The sequence below is a fragment of the Crotalus tigris genome, unplaced genomic scaffold (genome assembly GCF_016545835.1).
Source record: "Crotalus tigris isolate CLP2741 ecotype Arizona unplaced genomic scaffold, ASM1654583v1 scf7180000018371.15429387391:27106975, whole genome shotgun sequence".
NCBI lineage: Eukaryota > Metazoa > Chordata > Lepidosauria > Squamata > Viperidae > Crotalus > Crotalus tigris.
In genome coordinates, this window is record NW_024096970.1 from 7,412,215 (window position 1) to 7,431,519 (window position 19,305).

General features: G+C 37.4%; 1 protein-coding gene across 4 annotated transcripts in view; it reads right to left on the reverse strand.

Annotated features, from left to right (window-relative positions):
• Positions 1–520: 520 nt before the first annotated feature.
• Positions 521–19,305, reverse strand: part of EYA2 (EYA transcriptional coactivator and phosphatase 2) — a 117,414-nt gene continuing 98,629 nt past the window's right edge. For all 4 annotated transcript variants that reach the window (XM_039351265.1, XM_039351267.1, XM_039351264.1 and 1 more), the window contains exons 11-16: positions 10,154–10,212; positions 9,041–9,201; positions 7,429–7,543; positions 6,803–6,924; positions 4,484–4,584; positions 521–1,323 (exon numbers count right to left, since the gene is read on the reverse strand). In XM_039351265.1, the coding sequence (XP_039207199.1) occupies positions 1,243–1,323; positions 4,484–4,584; positions 6,803–6,924; positions 7,429–7,543; positions 9,041–9,201; positions 10,154–10,212 (639 nt within the window). In that variant the 3' untranslated portion in view covers positions 521–1,242. The remainder of the gene's footprint in view (positions 1,324–4,483; positions 4,585–6,802; positions 6,925–7,428; positions 7,544–9,040; positions 9,202–10,153; positions 10,213–19,305) is intronic.

Sequence of the window (19,305 nt, forward strand, 5' to 3'; positions counted from 1 at the left end):
ATATTAATGGGGAAAGCTGCATTAGATCATGAGTCCCCAATCCCTGGGTCATGGCACAATACTGGACTGTGAGCCATTCGGAACCTGGGATGCAGAAGTGGCGGAATGTGCATGCACTTGCATCCCCACTTGCATGAGCAGTGGGCAAGCATCCCTACTGCTTGCGCAAATGGAGCTGCATGTGTGTGTGTATTTGCCAGCCACTCATGTGGAACCATCCCCTCTGCCCTCCCCCCACTCATCTAGAAAACTGGAAAGTTTGGGAAACTCTGCACTAGATAACCTTTTTTTTTTTACAGAATTCTTGAAAGCATGAGAGCTCGCTCAAGATTTAGATGCTAGAGATTCTAAACACCAAGCAACTCTAGAAAACTTTTGGTTTTAAAATTTACATCATTGTTTAAACAATTATTAGGGAATTACTGGCTATATTTAAGCAGACTTTTACAAGGACTTCTCCAGAGGAAAAAACTAGAAAGTCAGTAAGTAACCCATGTCAAAAACTCAACATTTAGCCCTATATTGTAAACATAGTTTTATTGCCATTCACTCACCATAAGGTAATTTCTCCTCTCAGCCATGAGAAAATCAGGTGGTAGCCTATGTAGGCATGTGTAAAGACTACATGCCACTGTTCTCTATAACTAGCTCTAATTCTTAGACTGACAATCCCAAATGTGCTCATTTCAAATGTACACTATTATGATTATCCCTCCCCCAAAGTTTACCCTGGAGAAAAAAGATATTAAATTAGAAAGGGCTGAGTCCGTCCAACCCAGTAGATACAAACACAAGTACTGAGCTTAACATTGGAATAATAGTATTAGTTCATAAATTAAAAATACAAAAAAACCCCACATCTATTTCAATCTTTTTTTTTCCTCTTCAGAAACTAATTCAGATAGATAACTGTCCAGCCTATTTGCGTAGAAACTCCATGTCATGTCTTCCCAACTTTTATCCATTTATTAAAGAAAGAAAAACACTATCAAATAAACCAACACCTGGTCTTCCGCATGCCTAGGAGCTATGTACAAGGCAAAAGTTCTATTCAGTTATAAGCATCCAGTTTTTAAGAAATTTCAATGCTTTTCCTCCATTGTTCAAAAGAGGATGTGAATATTCTGATGCAGGTTTTTTCATTTGAAGGTTCTCCACTCCGGAAATGGAGAGCATAAAATGCCAATAAAATAGATGGCGTCTTCAGTGATCAGAAGGCTGCTGCAGATACATCTGGATTTGCTACAAATATTCTAGCTCAAGCGCATGCCGTAGAGCCTCGAGATCAGCATGGCAGGAGATCCTCCAGAAAGGCATGTTGTGCTAAAACAATGCATTTTAAAAAGAAGAAAGAAGTTCAGAAGATGTTTTCTAACCGATAGTCAAATAGTTATAATCTTAGAAATACAATAATCAAACTTAAATCATGTAGAATTACATGATTATTGTAAGGCAATCTGAGAAACAGACAGAAAATAATAATGTACAGAGGTGTGTGTGGAAGGAAACAAGACCAATTGTCATGAATTACTTTAATGATCTATAAAAAGATAATGAAACTATTTTCTCAGATCCCATTCACACAGCATATCCCTCAGTGATTTCAGAAATGTTTCCTCTATTGTTGAGCTCCATGTGAAACAAGTCAGGTTGAAAAGGTTCTTACTACATGCATCAGAGCTGCATTTTGGTACTTAAGACAAAAAAAATAGAGAATTCTAATACCAAATTGCAAGTTGCTATCTTTTGGGGTAAGGGTAAATATATTGTAAGATGGCTGTGATTTCTTGTTTTGTAGACATTTTGAGAAAGCCAAATGCAGAAGGATCAAGCTGTTTTTAACTTCAAAGAGAAAACTATGTCCTAAATACGTACACCAACATTTGTTCCAATCTACCTGGAAAACACCTGACCCTCTTCTACTACAATTTGAAAGTAAGGTGCAGGAGATCAACTGGAGCCTATTATCAAAATACAGAACAGTGACAATCAACTGTTTCATTTTTGTTTTCAGCTTTCAGTTTTCCTAAACAAGTAGTGTAGTATTGCATTTTGTTTCACCTCTTTCAGTGCTAAGTAGATAAATTACAAACCATTTAAGCAAGACTGCATGTGTAGATCTAACTATATATATTAGCTTTGTCTGTTATATGCTTGTTGCATAGGGATAAAAACCAGCTGTCCCTAATCTGATGTCTTCCAGAGGCATTGGGTTTATAGCATCCAGGGTTCGTAACTGAATTTTGGTAGCAATAATCTTAGCACATGTAGTCAATAGCAAGTTGAAAAATACTGGTCTACAATCTCCAATTGTTGTACTCTAGATGACTTCTGGCTCTTTATTAGGCAAGGGCCAATTGAAGCAGATTAATATTATCTAATTGTTAAAAATGATTGTCTCAAGACAATTCAAAACTGAATTTTGTGTCAATTTCAGCAATGGATGCACCATTTAAAGCAAGTCTATAACCGAACCACATAATTTCGATGTCAATTAATCATTTTATTCTTATTCTTTGACCAGAGCTGCCACTGCATAACAATGCATTAATTCGTAAAAAGTGGGAAACAAATTAGCGAGATGGAAAGCAGAATGTTCAATTTAGACTGAGGAAAATCAAATCTCTGCTCAGGTATGTGGATCTCTGATGTAGATCAGACATGTCAAACTCGCGATGTCACGTGACATCACGCGACGTATCGGAGTTTTTTTGCCATTGCCAGCAATGGGGTGGGCGCGGCTCTGGTATGATGAAACCAGCCCACGGGCAGGCAGTTTGACACCCCTGATGTAGATGGTGGTGAGAAGATGAAATACACACACACACACAAAAAGATTAGAAAACAGCTTTTGCTTAAAAGAAAAAATGTCAATCTCATCCATACACTCACCTGCTGTTTTCATGTGGCTTTGTTTCTCTTTAAAATATCTATTTTAATTTCTCTAAAGAGAAGAGATGTTGGCAGTTCAGCCACACCTGCTACTTAGTTGCTATCAATTTATCATAGGGGCGACAGGTGAAGAGAAATGACTCACTCAGGCTGAGATACCATCAGTGCTGCTGGGGAGGCAGTGAAAGGTGCCCTCCCTTCCCATGGGTTTATAAAGCTCAGGTGTGTAGCCATCCGTGCTAATGATCACTATCAATCAAAGGCTCTGACAGGTCCAGCTAAGAATGCCTTCCTGTTAATGGGAAGGAGGCTTAAAGCAGGCGACACCAGCAAAGGGGCCTCTTGGAGCAGATTTGCAAAAGGTATTGCTTTAACTCTTCTGTTAAGGCCTGGTGGCCTTTGATGCAATCATGTGCGCTGATCCAGTTGCTTTTTGAAGTCCACAGAAGCCCTGTCTGAGGCCTCACTCTTATCATCCCTTCACTTTTCATCTATCCATTGTAGACCTTCTTTAACTCTTGAGAATGTATTGCTTGAGAAATGCCCGGCTTGTAAAACACTGTTGTGGCCAAAGAAAGAAAACTGAGGAAAGTGAAATCTACATCTGGTTTAGAGAAAACTAGAAATGGGAGAGAGAGGTCCCAAGAGATTGGTGCAGAGTTTTGAAATGCTACAGAGCTGTGGATCATTAAACCACCAAAGGCATGAGTTTTCTTCCTGAGCTCTCAGGGTCTCATAACAATATGAAGATGGACTGAAATTGGGGGATGGGTAGGAAAAGTAATTGCTCTTCCCTTTTTCTCTATAACTTCCTTCTTTCTCTTTAGTTCACTCAGTTCACTTCTATTAGAATAAAGTCCAACAGTATCAATTTTCTTCTAGTTATTTTACTAGTGATCCAAATCTTCCCTTTGGTACTGTTTGGCCTGTGACAGTTATTTCCCTTTCTAGAATTTCAAAAATTCTATCATGTTGTCCAACTATGTCCTCCATTGATACTCTGACCATCCACCATTCATCTGTTTTATTTTTGTGGAAATTGCTGCCAATCATGGTTGGATATTTACATCTGTGTTATATGAATGTTTTCTGCATGTGTGTGTATGTGTGTGTACTACACAAATTCAGTCTCCATTTGTGTTATGTTTCAGATAAGTTAAAAGAAAAAAGAAAGAAAATAATACATACTAGAGAAAACTAATGTCTTATGAAATTACTTTGCTAGCTTCCATTTCATGGTGCTATATTTAATCGTCCTTCCCACTTACTTTTAGAAATGTAACCATGCAGTGGAAATGAGCAAAGACAGGTTATGATACATCTTGCGCCTTATGTATTGAACAATGGTGCTGTTAATCAAGAGTAGTATCTGTAACAGGTAGAAATTGTTGGAAAGGCTTCAATAAATGCCAAGGGAAATGAAAGCAGGATATACAGTCAGAGATTGGTTAGAATGCTTTATTGGATTTTCAAACTTGAAAAATTGAATTATTTCCAAATACCTTAGAAAGGGAAGGAATTTTTATCTTATTTCGGGTAAGTTATTCTTCAATTTTTTAATAAATTGGGATTCTAAACAGGAAAACTATACCTTTTTGGCCCCCTGTTCCTCTTCAACACCATCTCCTATTACAATGTACACAGCTTTCCTCCCGAACCTCTGCATTATCCTTTCAAAACAGCTTTCTTTCCCTGTGTAAGAAAGGACAAGCATTAAATATCCTTGCAACAGAACAGAGAGGTAAAACTAAGCCTTGATTTTATTTCTTTGATTGCTTCATTCATTCATTTCTTCATTAATTAAATGTATATCAGCCTTTCTACTCTGACAAAAAGAACCAGTTTGGAAAGGTTTTTCCATGGACCAGATGGGGTGTGGTTTCATGTACTACCTGCATCCTGCAGATGGTATGCTGCAGACTGGTGCCAGTCCATGGACCAGGTGTTGGGGACTCCTGGTCTAAGGGGTAAGGCACTAGACTAGAAAGCAAGCGTCTATGAGTTAAAGTCCCCTCAACCATGAAAGCCAGCTGCATAATCTTGGGTCAGTCTCAGCTCAATCTCATTTCACAGAATTGTTGTAAGTAAAATAGGAGGAGGTAGGTGCCTTGAGTTACTTGTAAAAATAAAGGCGGAAGATAAATAAAATACATAAATAAATTTCTAGAGCAACTGTTTGTTCTTTCCACGAGTTTTCAGGGATGGGCTCATCCATCTATTTTCATTGCATCGAAGGATGGGATCCCATATATTTCCATAAGAAAATACAAATGGAAATGAGAAGAAGAAGAGACACTCTAAGATATTGCTTATAAAAGAAGATTCAAATAAAACACAGCTCTGTCAATATTTCTGTACATAAATTACAATCCAATTATTTGCTAACCAACTAAACAAACTGTGGATTCAAACTGTTATTCTATGTATTAATTATTGTTAATCGTATTCTCATCTAAAATAAGAGTAATTAGCTATGTCACATTATTTATCTCTGGCTGATATAACTATCATCCATATGAATTGCTGCTTTTTTATACTATCTTAAGCCTGAGCAAATGGAGTCTCTACAAAGGGACAACAAAAATGACAACTTTGAGTCCCACCATTATAAGCCCAGCTAGAGATATCTAAATTGTATAATGATAATGAAGTGTTCTGTAATAATTTTGAAAATCTGCACCTGCATAACTAGAACAATAAATTCCCAAGTCATCTGGGTAAAAGGGACCATAGCTAACACCAGTTTCATTCAGGTATCCTTATTAAGAACCATCAACAAATATTTATCTGCACTGTGCTAGAAAGCATTCAAGACATCAGAGTCCAATACAGGTAGTCCTCAACCTAAGATCACAATTGAGCCCAAAATTTCTGTTGTTAAGTAAGACATTTTTAACTGAGTTTTGCACCATTTTACAACTTTTCTTGCCACGGTTGTTAACAGAATCACTGCAGTTCATAAATTAGTAACCCGGTTGTTAAGTGAATCTTCCCCATTGACTTCACTTGTCAGAAGGTCATAAAAGGTGATCACATGTTCCTGGGACACAGATCAGAAATATGAACCAGTTGCCAAGAATCCAAATTTTGATCATATGATCATGGGGTTGCTGCAAAGTCGTAACTATGAAAAATGGTCATAAGTCACATTTTTCAGTGCCGTCGTAACTTTGAACGGTCACTAAACAAACTGTTAGAAGTTGAGGACTACCTGTACTATTTTAAATAATTGGTTCCATTGCTCTTATTATTAGTTTTTACCAACTAGCCAGTAACTAGTAAAAGGACTATTATTTTATACCTTGCACTTTGGAAGAGTAGAGAATAGATTCTGGCCTTCTTGTACTCGGAGAACTATATCTCAAATGCATATATTGAGAGAGAGGGACGAAGAGAGAGAGGGAGGAGGAGTATGTGAGCATATCTGTATTTATATATATATATGCTATATCCTGGATCTTCTCTCAAGCCTTGAGTTAGGTTGGTTCAACCTGTGAGGAAATGTTTGGGGCTGTAAAGGCTGTTAGCGTGATTCACTATCCAGTCTTGTTCTTTATTTTCTTTTTTATTCTTTTGTTAATGTACTATATTTTTTGTATTTTATTTGCTTTTATTGTACAGTGCCCAGGATCAGTTTGGACAGTGCCTAAATCAAATAAAATAAATCTCTGAACATATGGCTGAACATATCCAGTTCTCTCATAGGTTTTCAGATACCTGATCATTTTCATTGCCCTTTTTTGAACTTGTAATACCAGGATATAGTACCTGAGGTGGGATTTAAATTACGCAAAAGAGAATGGATGTCATTGTTCCTATAATTTTAAAATCAAATTACTATTGACAGTCCAATGTTGAATATTAATAAAACAATAGTTACAAGCCTGTGGTTTCCCTAGACTGTTCTTACCTGTTTTGGTTGCACTATAAATATTTTCGATGGGGAAGACAACACCTAGTCCATACAACAGAACTTTTGCAAGTGCTGGGATAAGCTGAGTTGTAGTCACCAAAACATTTACACAGTTAGGCCTGCAGGACAGGAAGCAGCATCAAAAAAATCGGTTACAGTGGGCTTTTTCCTTTGTGGAACAAGCACTTTTGTTTTTCTGCGGTATCTTATATTAAATGAAATAGCATGTAAGTTTGTTAAAAAGTCCCATGAAATCAGTGATCAACACAGGTAGTAGTGACTAGACTTTTCAATGCTTTTCTCTCTGTGTAATTTGTAGAACTAAAACTAGTCCGAAACTGAAATATGTCATAGTTAATTACACAATGGGGATATAAATGGTGTAAAACTTTAATAGTATTGACACTGTGTTCCTGTTGGGGTAGCCAGTTTCTTTTATTTCTTTTCCTGCTTTTACAGAAAGTGGAAAGGAATGAGACAGGAATGGGACCTTTGGAACTAGTTCCTCCACCCATGTCCATAAATTTGGATGAAGATGTCCTTGAAATTAATGTGCCTTTGGAGAACACAGGAGAGAAGTAAAACTTCTGCAGCCTGGGAACAACTTGTTAAGCCACTCTTACCGGGAATGTATCAAATCCAATGCTTTCAAAGCATGCGTTAGCCAGAGATCAGTGAGTGCTTCCAGTTCTGCTCTTAACTGCAGCCAGGTTTCCCTCTTAGGAGCTCCTATTAAACCTACAAAGGAAGCAATATGGGAAGACTCAGTACATGGAATCTCTTGTACAAGGCTTCTGCAAAGCTTGGAATCACAGGCTGAAATGAACCGGAAAACTTGAACTCAAAAGGAAAAGGCCCAATCATCCAATGTTAATAATGTTAAAACAGGCTAAAAATAAAAAATATCTCAAGAGTAATACAGTAATGGAAATAAAATTGATTACAGGAAGAGTATTCCTGTCTGTAGCATCCACTTTGGAGGTGATTTGCTGAAGTCCCACAATGGCACTGATAAAAAAGAGGAAGCAAGGATTACATCTATATATGCATACTCATGCTTGATAATAATCATACAATTTGAAGTGACCTTAATCCTACCTCTGGTTGAGTGCAGGATCCATTAGACTAGCTGACAGATGACCATCTAGCAAAGCAGTACTCATAATTAAATGTGGCAGTCTGTTTGTACAGTCAGGAGATTCTTCCTCATATTTAGGCTGAATCTCCTTTTTTGTCGGTTTAGCCCATTTGTTATGGTTTGTTCTTGGGACAACAGAGAATAACACTCTTCCCTTTTCTATGAGACAAGTCCTAAGATAGCTGGAGACTGCTATCATATTTTGTCTCAGTTGTCTTTTCTGTAGACTAAACATTACCCAGATCATTTAACCATCTCATAGCACTTGCTTTCCAGATCCTTCATCCTCCTCTGAAGTTGCTAAACTTTGTAACTGCCCATGGTGCCAGAACTGGACATAGTATTGCAAGTGAGATCTGCCCAAGGCAGAACAAAGTGTAATAATTACTTCCCATGTTATGTATTCTATGATATTGTTAATATAACCCAAGACAGTGTTTTCCTCTGATTGGTGGGAATTATTGTCACCGGTGTTAGTATGAAATTGTTAATATAATTTTAGTTTGATATGCTGGTGTATAACCAAAAAGAGACAATTTAGTTTAATTGTTAATATAATATTTAACAATTTAATTTTAATATGATTTTATCTGTCTCATTGCTGTTATTCTTTGTAAAAAATCTACAATTTTTTAAAATCATAGCAGTTTACATTGTTTTACAAATAACATAAATGAAAATAAAAAGATCTTCAAGGTCTTACACAGAGAGCTTTATCCATTTTTTTAAAAATGGGAATGTTAAGAACTACTTCACATATTGTATTTAATCATGTTCAATAAACTTGTATTGCGTTAACTAGCTCAAGCAGTATGTTGGTCAATCAAAACTTCGTAGTGTTACTCAAGACACTAAATCTCTCCATTTTCAACTTATAAGAAAAGGCACAATAGAGAACCATGAGCCTTTTGTTTCAATCCAATCCAATATTCAAACCACCAGATGAATCACAGACATTCATAAAACATTTTTCTCCTTTGATGTTTCCATCTCTCTCTAAATTACATAGTGTTCTTTGATTTGCTCATAAGAACAGAAAAGCAGATTCTTAGGGAGATGAGAAGCTGACTTCCCTGATGGGTTGGGGAGACACTTACCACCAACATTGTTTTTGTAGGTGTTGTAGAGTTCTTTCACCCTCCGGTAGCGGAATGCTAATTTCCTCATCCAATCAACTCCCCCGTGAACTCCGGAGCCCAGACAGAGATTTGCTCCAGCATTTGAACTGTGAAAACCATCTGCTGAGAAATTATATGTGCTGTGGAAAAGGAAGGAAGAGAAGGGGAAGAAGTGAAAAATAATGACCTAATTTTCCATTAGGATTGAGAAACTAACAAAGACAAATTAAGAGACATTAAGACACATTGCCAGGCCTCTGGCCAAGTTAAGGACAGAGGAGGAAAAAAAAAAACCTCATGCTGTTTTTCTCTTCCCATCTCTCTCCTAGCTGTTCTGTCTTTGCCAGTGATGTAGCTGTCATTGGATGTACCATAATGCACTGTTGGTACAGAGTATCAAATCTTCAGTAAGCTTCTCAGATTTCCAAATTTGACAAACAGAAACAATAAGACAAAGATTCCAATTTACTAGTAAGTTGTTTTGTGCAAGGCCACTGAAATAAAGTTTTCAAAAACTCTTGCTCAAGTCTTGAGCTTTGAAAAATGAAAGCTAATTGCGCAGTAGTCCCAATGTTGTTGATTCTTTAGTCTTATTTTTTAAAATATTCCCATTATATGATCCACATTAAAAGCAAATAGTCATTTTACTCAAATCTGATAAAATATAGTTTCCTTCAAGTCACATTTGACTCCTGCTAATTTTATGGAGATGTCTGTACATTTTACTGGGGAAACAATATGTAAGTAGTTTGTCATTGCCTTCTTCTGGGACATTTAAAAAAAATTTCTAGTCTAGTTTGTAGTGCTGGCATTTCCTGATGGCCTACTATCAGAACTAATCATCTAATTCTGCTTAGCTTTTCAAACGCTAGAGGATTAATTGAAATATAAGGGATATATCCATTTTACTTCTGAACCAATTCACTGTTGACCACAATATAACAGTTTTCTTATCACAATACAGAAATTCTAATATTCTAATATTCAAAAACATAAAAGATTTCCCAACATGAATTTATGCCATGACTTTTCTTCCTGGCAGGAATATATAAATCTAGTAACACTGGATTCTTCAAGACTGGAATGTCTTACCTTAAATCTTGTCCATTGTCATCTGACGATACATCATCTATGTGTATCTGGTCACAGTCCTGAAAATCATTCCAGAAATAGTCAGAAAACAAATATTGCATTATAAAAAACAACAACAACAATGGAGTGTTTTAATGCAATAGAAACTATGCCGAGAGAAGATTTTTGTTCAATTACGGTAATCAGATTTCAAGCAGCATTTCAGATTCAACATTTCTGAAATGTCATATGATTAAACTCAATAATACTCATATACAATAAAGTCACTCATAGAAGTGTCTGTTCACCTAAGGTTCCCTTGTTTTCTATTCATTCCAGGCAATAAAAGAACAAGAAAATAAATAAAATAACATAAATATAAATGTTCTATATAAAGCACAGTTTTACAAACCCAAGTGGGTGAGTCCATACAACATGCTAAAGAATGAGAATAGGGATAGAACAGAAATTATGATGCAGAACTCCAAGTTACCAGGCTATTGAGGTGTCATTACAGGTAGTCCTTGCTTACTGACTACTCATTCAATGACCAAAGTTACAACAGTGTTGAAAAAGATGTTTTAAAACCAGTCCTTGAAACAGCAGCCATCTTAGTATCCCTACAAGTCACATGATTGCAATTCAGGCACCTGGCAAAAGATATGTATTTCTGATGGCTGAGGCCTTCACAGCTGGCTTCTGACAAGCGATGCCAATGGAGAAGACTTCAATAAGTTGCAAGTCATGGTCAGGTGATATCAGACCTAATGACCCCTAATGATTCACTTAACAGCCTCAGCCAGAACTGATGAACTGACATTGTAAGTCAGGCATAGTCATGTGATTTTCACTTTATGATTCCATTGCTTAGCAACAGAGTTGCCAGTTCCAACAGCAGTTGGTAAGTGAGGACTACTTGTACTATACTGTATATGCATATAACATACAATTTCTAATTCATAAAAACCATGTATTTTTACATGTGCACCTTGTTGGACTTTCTTAGAAACATTTTAAGACTTAGAGAATTCTCTGTGTTAAAAACTCAAAATTCACTTTAGTTCTACCATACACTTTAAAAGATAAAAATGTTTTTGCTGTGGGCAAATCTGACACAGCAATTCCATACTGATTATTTTATCTATAGTTCCTTCCTTCCTCAATCTCTTTCAGGCTGCATATTAAGTCAGGACTGACCGTACAAACATGGCCTGACAAAATGGAATTAAAAGCACTTTTGAGACAATTAAAAGCACATTTCTATAATCCAAAATGATAAAACCATTCACAACCATGCATGTGAAATATGAAAGCCACACTGGAACAATATTGTCGCAGCCCACTCAACTTCAGTTGCTCTGAGCAGCACAGCTATGTCAGGGGAAAGGTATTTGAGGAAGATCTGTTTTTTTCATTTGTGAATGAACTGTTCTCTATGCTAAAGTTTGACAACAGTAGTGATCACATTTCTGACTTAATAAAGTACCATGACACTTGGTGAGACACTACCTCATAGTCCACTGCTGACTGATACTATCATGTTACTGGGCAAAACGCAGCAAAACTGGACAAGGTAAGTAAGCAGATCATAGTTTTACTCCATTACTATGTTACCAGACTAATTTTTCATTCTTGCAGATTTTGCTTTTGAGACTTGTTGAGGAAGGCAGGAAGAAGTGAACATCTGGGTGACTGAATGTAAAGTTTAAGGTTTTTTTTAAATATAGAGTGGTAATGAGTTATTTCCAAGTGCAGGATTCACATCTGTTAGCTTTAATTGATATGCTAAGATCTTACAGAGTTCTTTGATTAGTGGATCTCATGCTGGCCACGTGGGCAGTTAAAATAAACACAAGCTATTTTCCAAAGCGCCTGAAGGCAGGTCAAGAAGCAAAGGATGGAAACTAATCAAGGAGAGAAGCAACCTAGAACTAAGGAGAAACTTCCTGACAGTTAGAACAATTAACCAGTGGAATAACCTGTCTCCAGAAGCAGTGAATGCTCCAACACTGGAAGTTTTTAAGAAGAGACTGGACAGCCATGGTATAGGGTTTCCTGACCTCCAAGGTCCCTTCCAACATTATTATTATTATGGATCATCGCACAGTCAGCCAGATGTTCAGACTGGATTTGGCATTTTGTCTACCTATCGAGTCCTTACCCAGGACCTGGGATAGGCAGATGTGGATGTTTGATGGTATTACAGATATCGTCGCAGGATGGAAGCATTTCCTAGTAAGGCCGCCTTTTGCAATTGACTAATAGCGAATTGTCATGCCAATGGTGTTCAAGTGGTGCTCCAGTTGTTGGGATTTTTTATTATTCTTATTATTACTATTATTATTATTATTAATTATTATTATTACTATTATTATTATTATTATTATGGATCACGCACAGTCGCCCGATGTTCAGACTGGATTTTTGGCATTTTGTCTACCTATCGAGTCTTCCCCCAGGACTGGATGGCAGATGTGGATGTTTGATGTGAGTTACAGGTATCGTCGCAGGATGAAGCATTCCTAATAGGCTGCCTTTTGCATTGGACTAATAGCGAATTTGTCATGCCATATGGTGTTCAAGTGGTGCCCAGTTGTTTTTTAGGGATTGCAACCCAGGGAGCCTATGACTATTGTACACCCTTGCTTGCTTTGCCCCGACAGTCTTTTCTATTTCTTTTTTAGGTCTTTCTCCAGTTCTTTCTTGTCTATTCTGCTGTCTCCAGACACTGCCATGTCCACTATCCGACTTTTTTGTCTTTCTTATCGACAATTGTTAAGTCTGGGGTGTTATGTTGCAGGTGCTTGTCTGTTTGAATTCTGAAGTCCCAGAGCAGTTTAATTTTAGCATTTTCTATGACTTTCTCTATTTTATGATCCCACCAGTTTTTGCTTACAGGCAATGATATTTTTTGCAGATCTTCCAATGCACCATTGTTGCTACTTTGTCATGCCGCTGCTTGAAATCAGTTTGTGCAATCTTCTTGCAACAGCTTACCAAGTGGTCCACTGTTTCTTCAGCTTCTTTGCATAGGCGGCACTTACTGTCTGTTGCTGTCTTCTCAATTTTGACTTTGTATGCGTTTGTCCTTAAGGCTTGGTCTTGTGCAGCCAGAATTAGTCCCTCGTTCTCTTTCTTCAATTTTCCTGCTCTTAGCCATTGCCAGGTTTTATTATTATCTGCTTTCCCAGCTATTTTTTTTCATGTATTGGCCATGTAGTGCTTTGTCTTCCCATGCCTCTATTCTGTTCTTCATTTGGTCTTTCTTGTAGGCCAGTTTGGTCTCTCCAGTAGTTAGTAAGCCTTCCTGATATACTAATTTCAGTGCATCTTCATCATTGTTCTTCAGATATTATTCCAAAGCCATTTTTTATTCTTCAACCATCTGATGTACTTGTAGCATTCCACGCCCACCTATTTGCCTTGGTAGATAAAGTCTATCAATGTCACTGCGTGGATGAAGGGCATGATTCATTGTCATTATTTTTCGGGTCTGCCTATCCATTGCTTTTAGTTCTGCTTGCGTCCAGTCCACTATTCCAGCTGTGTACCTAATGACTGGGATTGCCCAGGTGTTGATTGTCTTTATGGTATTTCCTCCATTGAGTTTGGATTTTAAGATCTTCTTCACTCTCTTTATGTATTCACCTCTAATCTTTTTCTTGACTTCAGTGTGCTTGATGTTGTCAGCTTGAAGGATACCCAAGTATTTGTAGTACTCTTCCTCATCCAGACTCTTAATGTTAGTTTCGTGGGGCATCTTGATTCCTTCAGTTTTCACTATTTTTCCTTGTTTGATAGTAAGTGTGGCACATTTGTCCAAGCCAAACTCCATTACAATATCTTGGCTATATATACGGACAGTGTTGAGCAGCGATTCTATTTCAGATGATGTTTTTCCATACAGCTTCAGATCATCCATATAAAGGAGGTGGGATAGTCTGGCAGATGTTTTTGATGTTTGATATCCATGTCCTGAGTTATTCAGTATTTTTGACAGAGGAACGTGCAATAACAAATAGTAATGGTGCTAATGAATCTCCTTGAAATATTCCTCTCTTGATCTTACCTCTCCCAGCTTCTCACCATTGATCTGCGACTGTGGTCTTCCATTGTGCCGATCAATCTTGCACAATATTCTTGATGTGTCTACTGACTCTGTTATGTCTAGCCCTTTTATTACCCATCATGTGGCAGAGAGTCAAATGCCTATTTGTAGTCAATCCATGCCACATTCAGTTGGTCTTCCTTCTCTTGCAGTTTTTCAAGATCATTTTGTCTATTAGGAGTTGATCTTTTGTTCCTCTGCTATTGGGGCGGTTTCCTTTCTGCTCAGGTGGAAAGAGATTGTTTTCAACTAGATGCTGTTGTACTGCATCAGCTACCACACCAGTTAGTAATTTGAAAGTTGTTGGTAAACAGGTAATTGGCATGTAGTTGCCTGGTGGTGCCCCTTTTGCTGGATTTTTTATTATTAGGTAGGTTTTCCCAGTTGTTAGCCGCTTTTCAATTTCTCCTCCTTGTAGTATATTGTTGAACTGCTTGGAAATGAGTGGGTGTATAACAGTTAGATGTTTCAACCAAAACCCATGCAGTTCATCTTCACCTGGTGCTGACCAATTTTTGATTTTCCTTGCTCTTTTTTTCTACCATTTTTGTTGTTATTACTAGTTCTTTCATTTCAACTTCTGTTTTATTTGCATCCACCTCTTTTAACCAAGCCGCATCCTTGTTGTATTTCTTTGGGTTATCCCATATCTGCTTCCAGAACTGCACTGTTTCTTTCTTGTCATGTACTGACTGATTCCTTGCAGTTTCTCCATTGATGGATTGGTAGAAACGTTTCTGATTGGATTGAAATTGGAGGTTCTGCCTATAGTTTGCAATTCGAGCTTCATATCTACTGATTTTCCTGGCTATAGCTGTTATTTGTTGCTTTATTATTTCCAGTGCTTCCTTGCTCTTCCTTGTTTCTAAGTGGTATTTCTTGATTAGGTATTCTTTGGTCTTCTTGTTCTTCAGCTTCTTTTCTTTCCTCTGTTCTAGCTTGCTTGCATGTGATCTTAACTTGCTGATCTTATTTTCTAGTCTAACCTTCCATTTTTGTGGTGCACTGTTTGTTTGTTTTTCTTCTTTGTTGATTTTGCATCCCAGGTATTCAGTTATAACTGCAGCTTTGCTGTACATTAGTTGGTTTGTTTCTTGCAGTGAATTGGTGCTTATACTTGATATTGCAGTATTTGCATCTTTTAATGCTTGTGCTAGCTGTTTCTTTGGAACAAGCTTCAATGCAGGTAGCCTTATTCTGTTGTTTTTGTGCTGTTCTAGATGCTCAGTTATTCTTTGTTTCAATTCTTTTATTTCTTTAGTTAGAGGGTTTTGTTCTTCCTGAGGTAGAGGTGCCTTGTTTCCAAATGAGAACAGTTGTATATCTCTGCTAGATTCCTTCACTGCCAACTCCCCCTGGTTTGCCTCTACATTCTGAATTACTTCTGGTAAGGCTTTGATTTCTTTGCCCTGGGTAAACCTTTGCAGTTCGTCCAATTCTGTTTCTGTGAATATTTTGTTTCGTGTTATAAATCGGCTTTGATCTGCTAGTCTCTGTTCTGTTATTTCTGATTCTGGATGTTATTCTTTCCAGAACTGGTGCATTCGTTTTAGATATCCTCTTCTTGTTGGACTTGATCTGTAGTAACAGATCATTATTTCTTTGTTTTCCATCACTGTGTATCTGCGACGGGTAAACACCTTTTCTTCCAGTAGTTCTGCAGCTGCTGGCCCTGGTTGCTCAGCCCACAGTCCTGAGTCCTGTAACCCATTTTTCACCAGATATCCAGGAACTCCAATATCTAGTGCGTACCTTGTTAACCCGGGCGACGTCCGAGCCGGTATGGCATTCTGCAATTTACGTCTCACCCTATTTTTTATGGGAGAGACACTCTTTGTCTGACTCCTCTGATGAGACCTGTCCATTATGGTTGAACCTCTGGCATAGCTCTCATCTTCCTCAGAGTACACAAGCCCCACAACCACGTCAAGGTATTATTATTATTATTATTATTATTATTATTATTATTATTATCGATCATCGCACAGTCAGCCAGATGTTCAGACTGGATTTGGCATTTTGTCTACCTATCGAGTCCTTACCCAGGACCTGGGATAGGCAATGTGGATGTTTGATGGTATTACAGGTATCGTCGCAGGATGGAAGCAGTTCCTAATAAGGCCGCCTTTTGCAATTGACTAATAGCGAATTTGTCAATGCCAATGGTGTTCAAGTGGTGCTCCAGTTGTTTTGGGATTGCACCCAAGGAGCCTATGACTATTGGTACTACCCTTGCTTGCTTTTGCCACAGTCTTTCTATTTCTATTTGTAGGTCTTTGTATTTTGTTATCTTCTCCAGTTCTTTCTCTTCTATTCTGCTGTCTCCAGGCACTGCCACGTCCACTATCCAGACTTTTTTGTCTTTCTTATTGACAATTGTTAAGTCTGGGGTGTTATGTTGCAGGTGCTTGTCTGTTTGAATTCTGAAGTCCCAGAGCAGTTTAATTTTATCATTTTCTATGACTTTCTCTATTTTATGATCCCACCAGTTTTTGCTTACAGGCAAATGATATTTTTTGCAGATCTTCCAATGCACCATTGTTGCTACTTTGTCATGCCGCTGCTTGTAATCAGTTTGTGCAATCTTCTTGCAACAGCTTACCAAGTGGTCCACTGTTTCTTCAGCTTCTTTGCATAGGCGGCACTTACTGTCTGTTGCTGTCTTCTCAATTTTGACTTTGTATGCATTTGTCCTTAAGGCTTGGTCTTGTGCAGCCAGAATTAGTCCCTCGGTCTCTTTCTTCAATTTTCCTGCTCTTAGCCATTGCCAGGTTTTATTGTTATCTGCTTTCCCAGCTATTTTTTTCATGTATCGGCCATGTAGTGCTTTGTCTTCCCATGCCTCTATTCTGTTCTTCATTTGGTCTTTCTTGAAGGCCAGTTTGGTCTCTCCAGTAGTTAGTAAGCCTTCCTGATATACTAATTTCAGTGCATCTTCATCATTGTTCTTCAGATATTCTTCCAAAGCCATTTTTTCTTCTTCAACCATCTGATGTACTTGTAGCATTCCACGCCCACCTATTTGCCTTGGTAGATAAAGTCTATCAATGTCACTGCGTGGATGAAGGGCATGATTCATTGTCATTATTTTTCTGGTCTGCCTATCCATTGCTTTTAGTTCTGCTTGAGTCCAGTCCATTATATTATTATTATTATTATTATTATTATTATTATTATTATTATTATTATTATTATTATTATTACATGTATTACTTGTGGTCTCCCAAAGCATGTGTTACTATGTCTTAATATTTAAAACATTTCATTGGGTAATCTACTGTGAACTAATGAAAGTAACTCAACAAGAGCGAGCATATACTTAGACTTTATCAATAAGGAGGAATCATAGGTTAACCAAATTCAAACAATCTATCAGGTTCAAATCAACATTTTGAAAGAAGAAAACCATAAAACTGTGGATTCAACTAACAAGCATCAGAATGATATCAATGGTATCAATCACAAATGGTAAATTTTTTATCTGCTAGTCAAATAATTTACTGGTCTTAATAAAACATTACCCATATGTGCAGACATAAGGAAATATTCCATTATATAATCTGATCAGAGATCTTTACTTAGGTTTTATTAATTTTATTTACTTAACATTATTTCTAGGTTGTTTCAATCCCAAAGGATTTGAATTAAAATTCAAATAACTTTACTTTAATCAGCAGAAATCCCAAAGGATTAAATTTCTAGAGAGAAAAAAGTCAAAGAACTAAAAAATCACACCACCAAAACAAGACCAATATGTTGCTGAATTTCTTTTGCAGAATTGGGAAGTACTGGGGCGGGGGAGGAGAACCTACAAAGAATTAATGGGTCAATTCTCCAGTCCTGATTTAAAGTATTGTTTTTAACTAAAACACAGTTTATTCCAATGAGGCAAACCGATTTAACTAATGAAATAGTTAATATGTAAACTGGGATTTAAAAAAATACAAAACCAAGTTGAGATTACACTTGAAGGAACTTCCTATGCAACTGAAACAACAAAAGATTATATTGCCATCTGAGCTGGATGGAAAACCTAATCTGATGCCTCTTATCCCCACCGTACAATCTTATAGTTCTTTCATACATACTAATATACAACTGTGCTTGTGGGATAAAATCAGTTGTGCATCCCTTCCTAAACCACTTGATGGTGGTGTGACGTATTTCATATTTAGTATTCTTTTCTTTCAAGAATCTTTCCTGCTTTAGGCCAGACTTGATGAGACCTTCAGAGCATCTAATGTACTGTTTTGTTTTTAGGTTATAGTGCAGGTCTACCAATCTAATGAACTCTCGCCATTTCCTCTGATCAAAAGTTCCCAGAAGCATTTCTTCCTAGGTAAATATACATTTATCCTTTAGGAGTAAAAGCAAGCTGATGAGGAAAGCACTTTTGCTCAGAAAAATGACTCTGGCTCAGGAATTCTGGGAGTTGAAGTCCACGAGTCATAAAAGAGCCAAGGTTGTCTACCTCTGCACTAGACCAAACTGGCTCTTCGTTGAAGTGGGAAAAAAGGATATATTTTTAAACCCTTTTTAAAATTCTTTTGATATTTTCCATTAAAGAATGATAGACCCTCATTGATCAGAAGAGGTGTATTTGTCCCATTTCTACTGTCCCTGGTGTTTTAGTATCCAAAATCACAAGCCCTGAGCCAAATTATCTTTGATTTAAGCCTCTAATTAGCAAGGAAGTGAGGGCCAAATAATATGATATACATCTTTTATTAACTATAAATAGCAGTCATTAAAGAGGCACAATTAGGAATGGAGCTATAATTCAAAGAGGGGATAAAATATTCTGTTCTCAATCTTGGCAGCTTTAAGATGTATGGACTTCAACTCCCAGAATAACCCCTATATAATGAAAATCTTTTTTTTTTTCTTTCTCCAGACAGGGGCAATGCAGTTACATCAGGACCAATGGGTCTCTCTTCCTTCCCATGATTTCTGTACTCTGGTGTGTGTGTGTGTGTGTGTGTGTGTGTGTGTCTGTGAGCCCCTGTGTGTGTGTGAGAGAGAGAGAGGGGGGGGGAGAGGGAGAGGGAGGGAGAGAGGGAGGGAG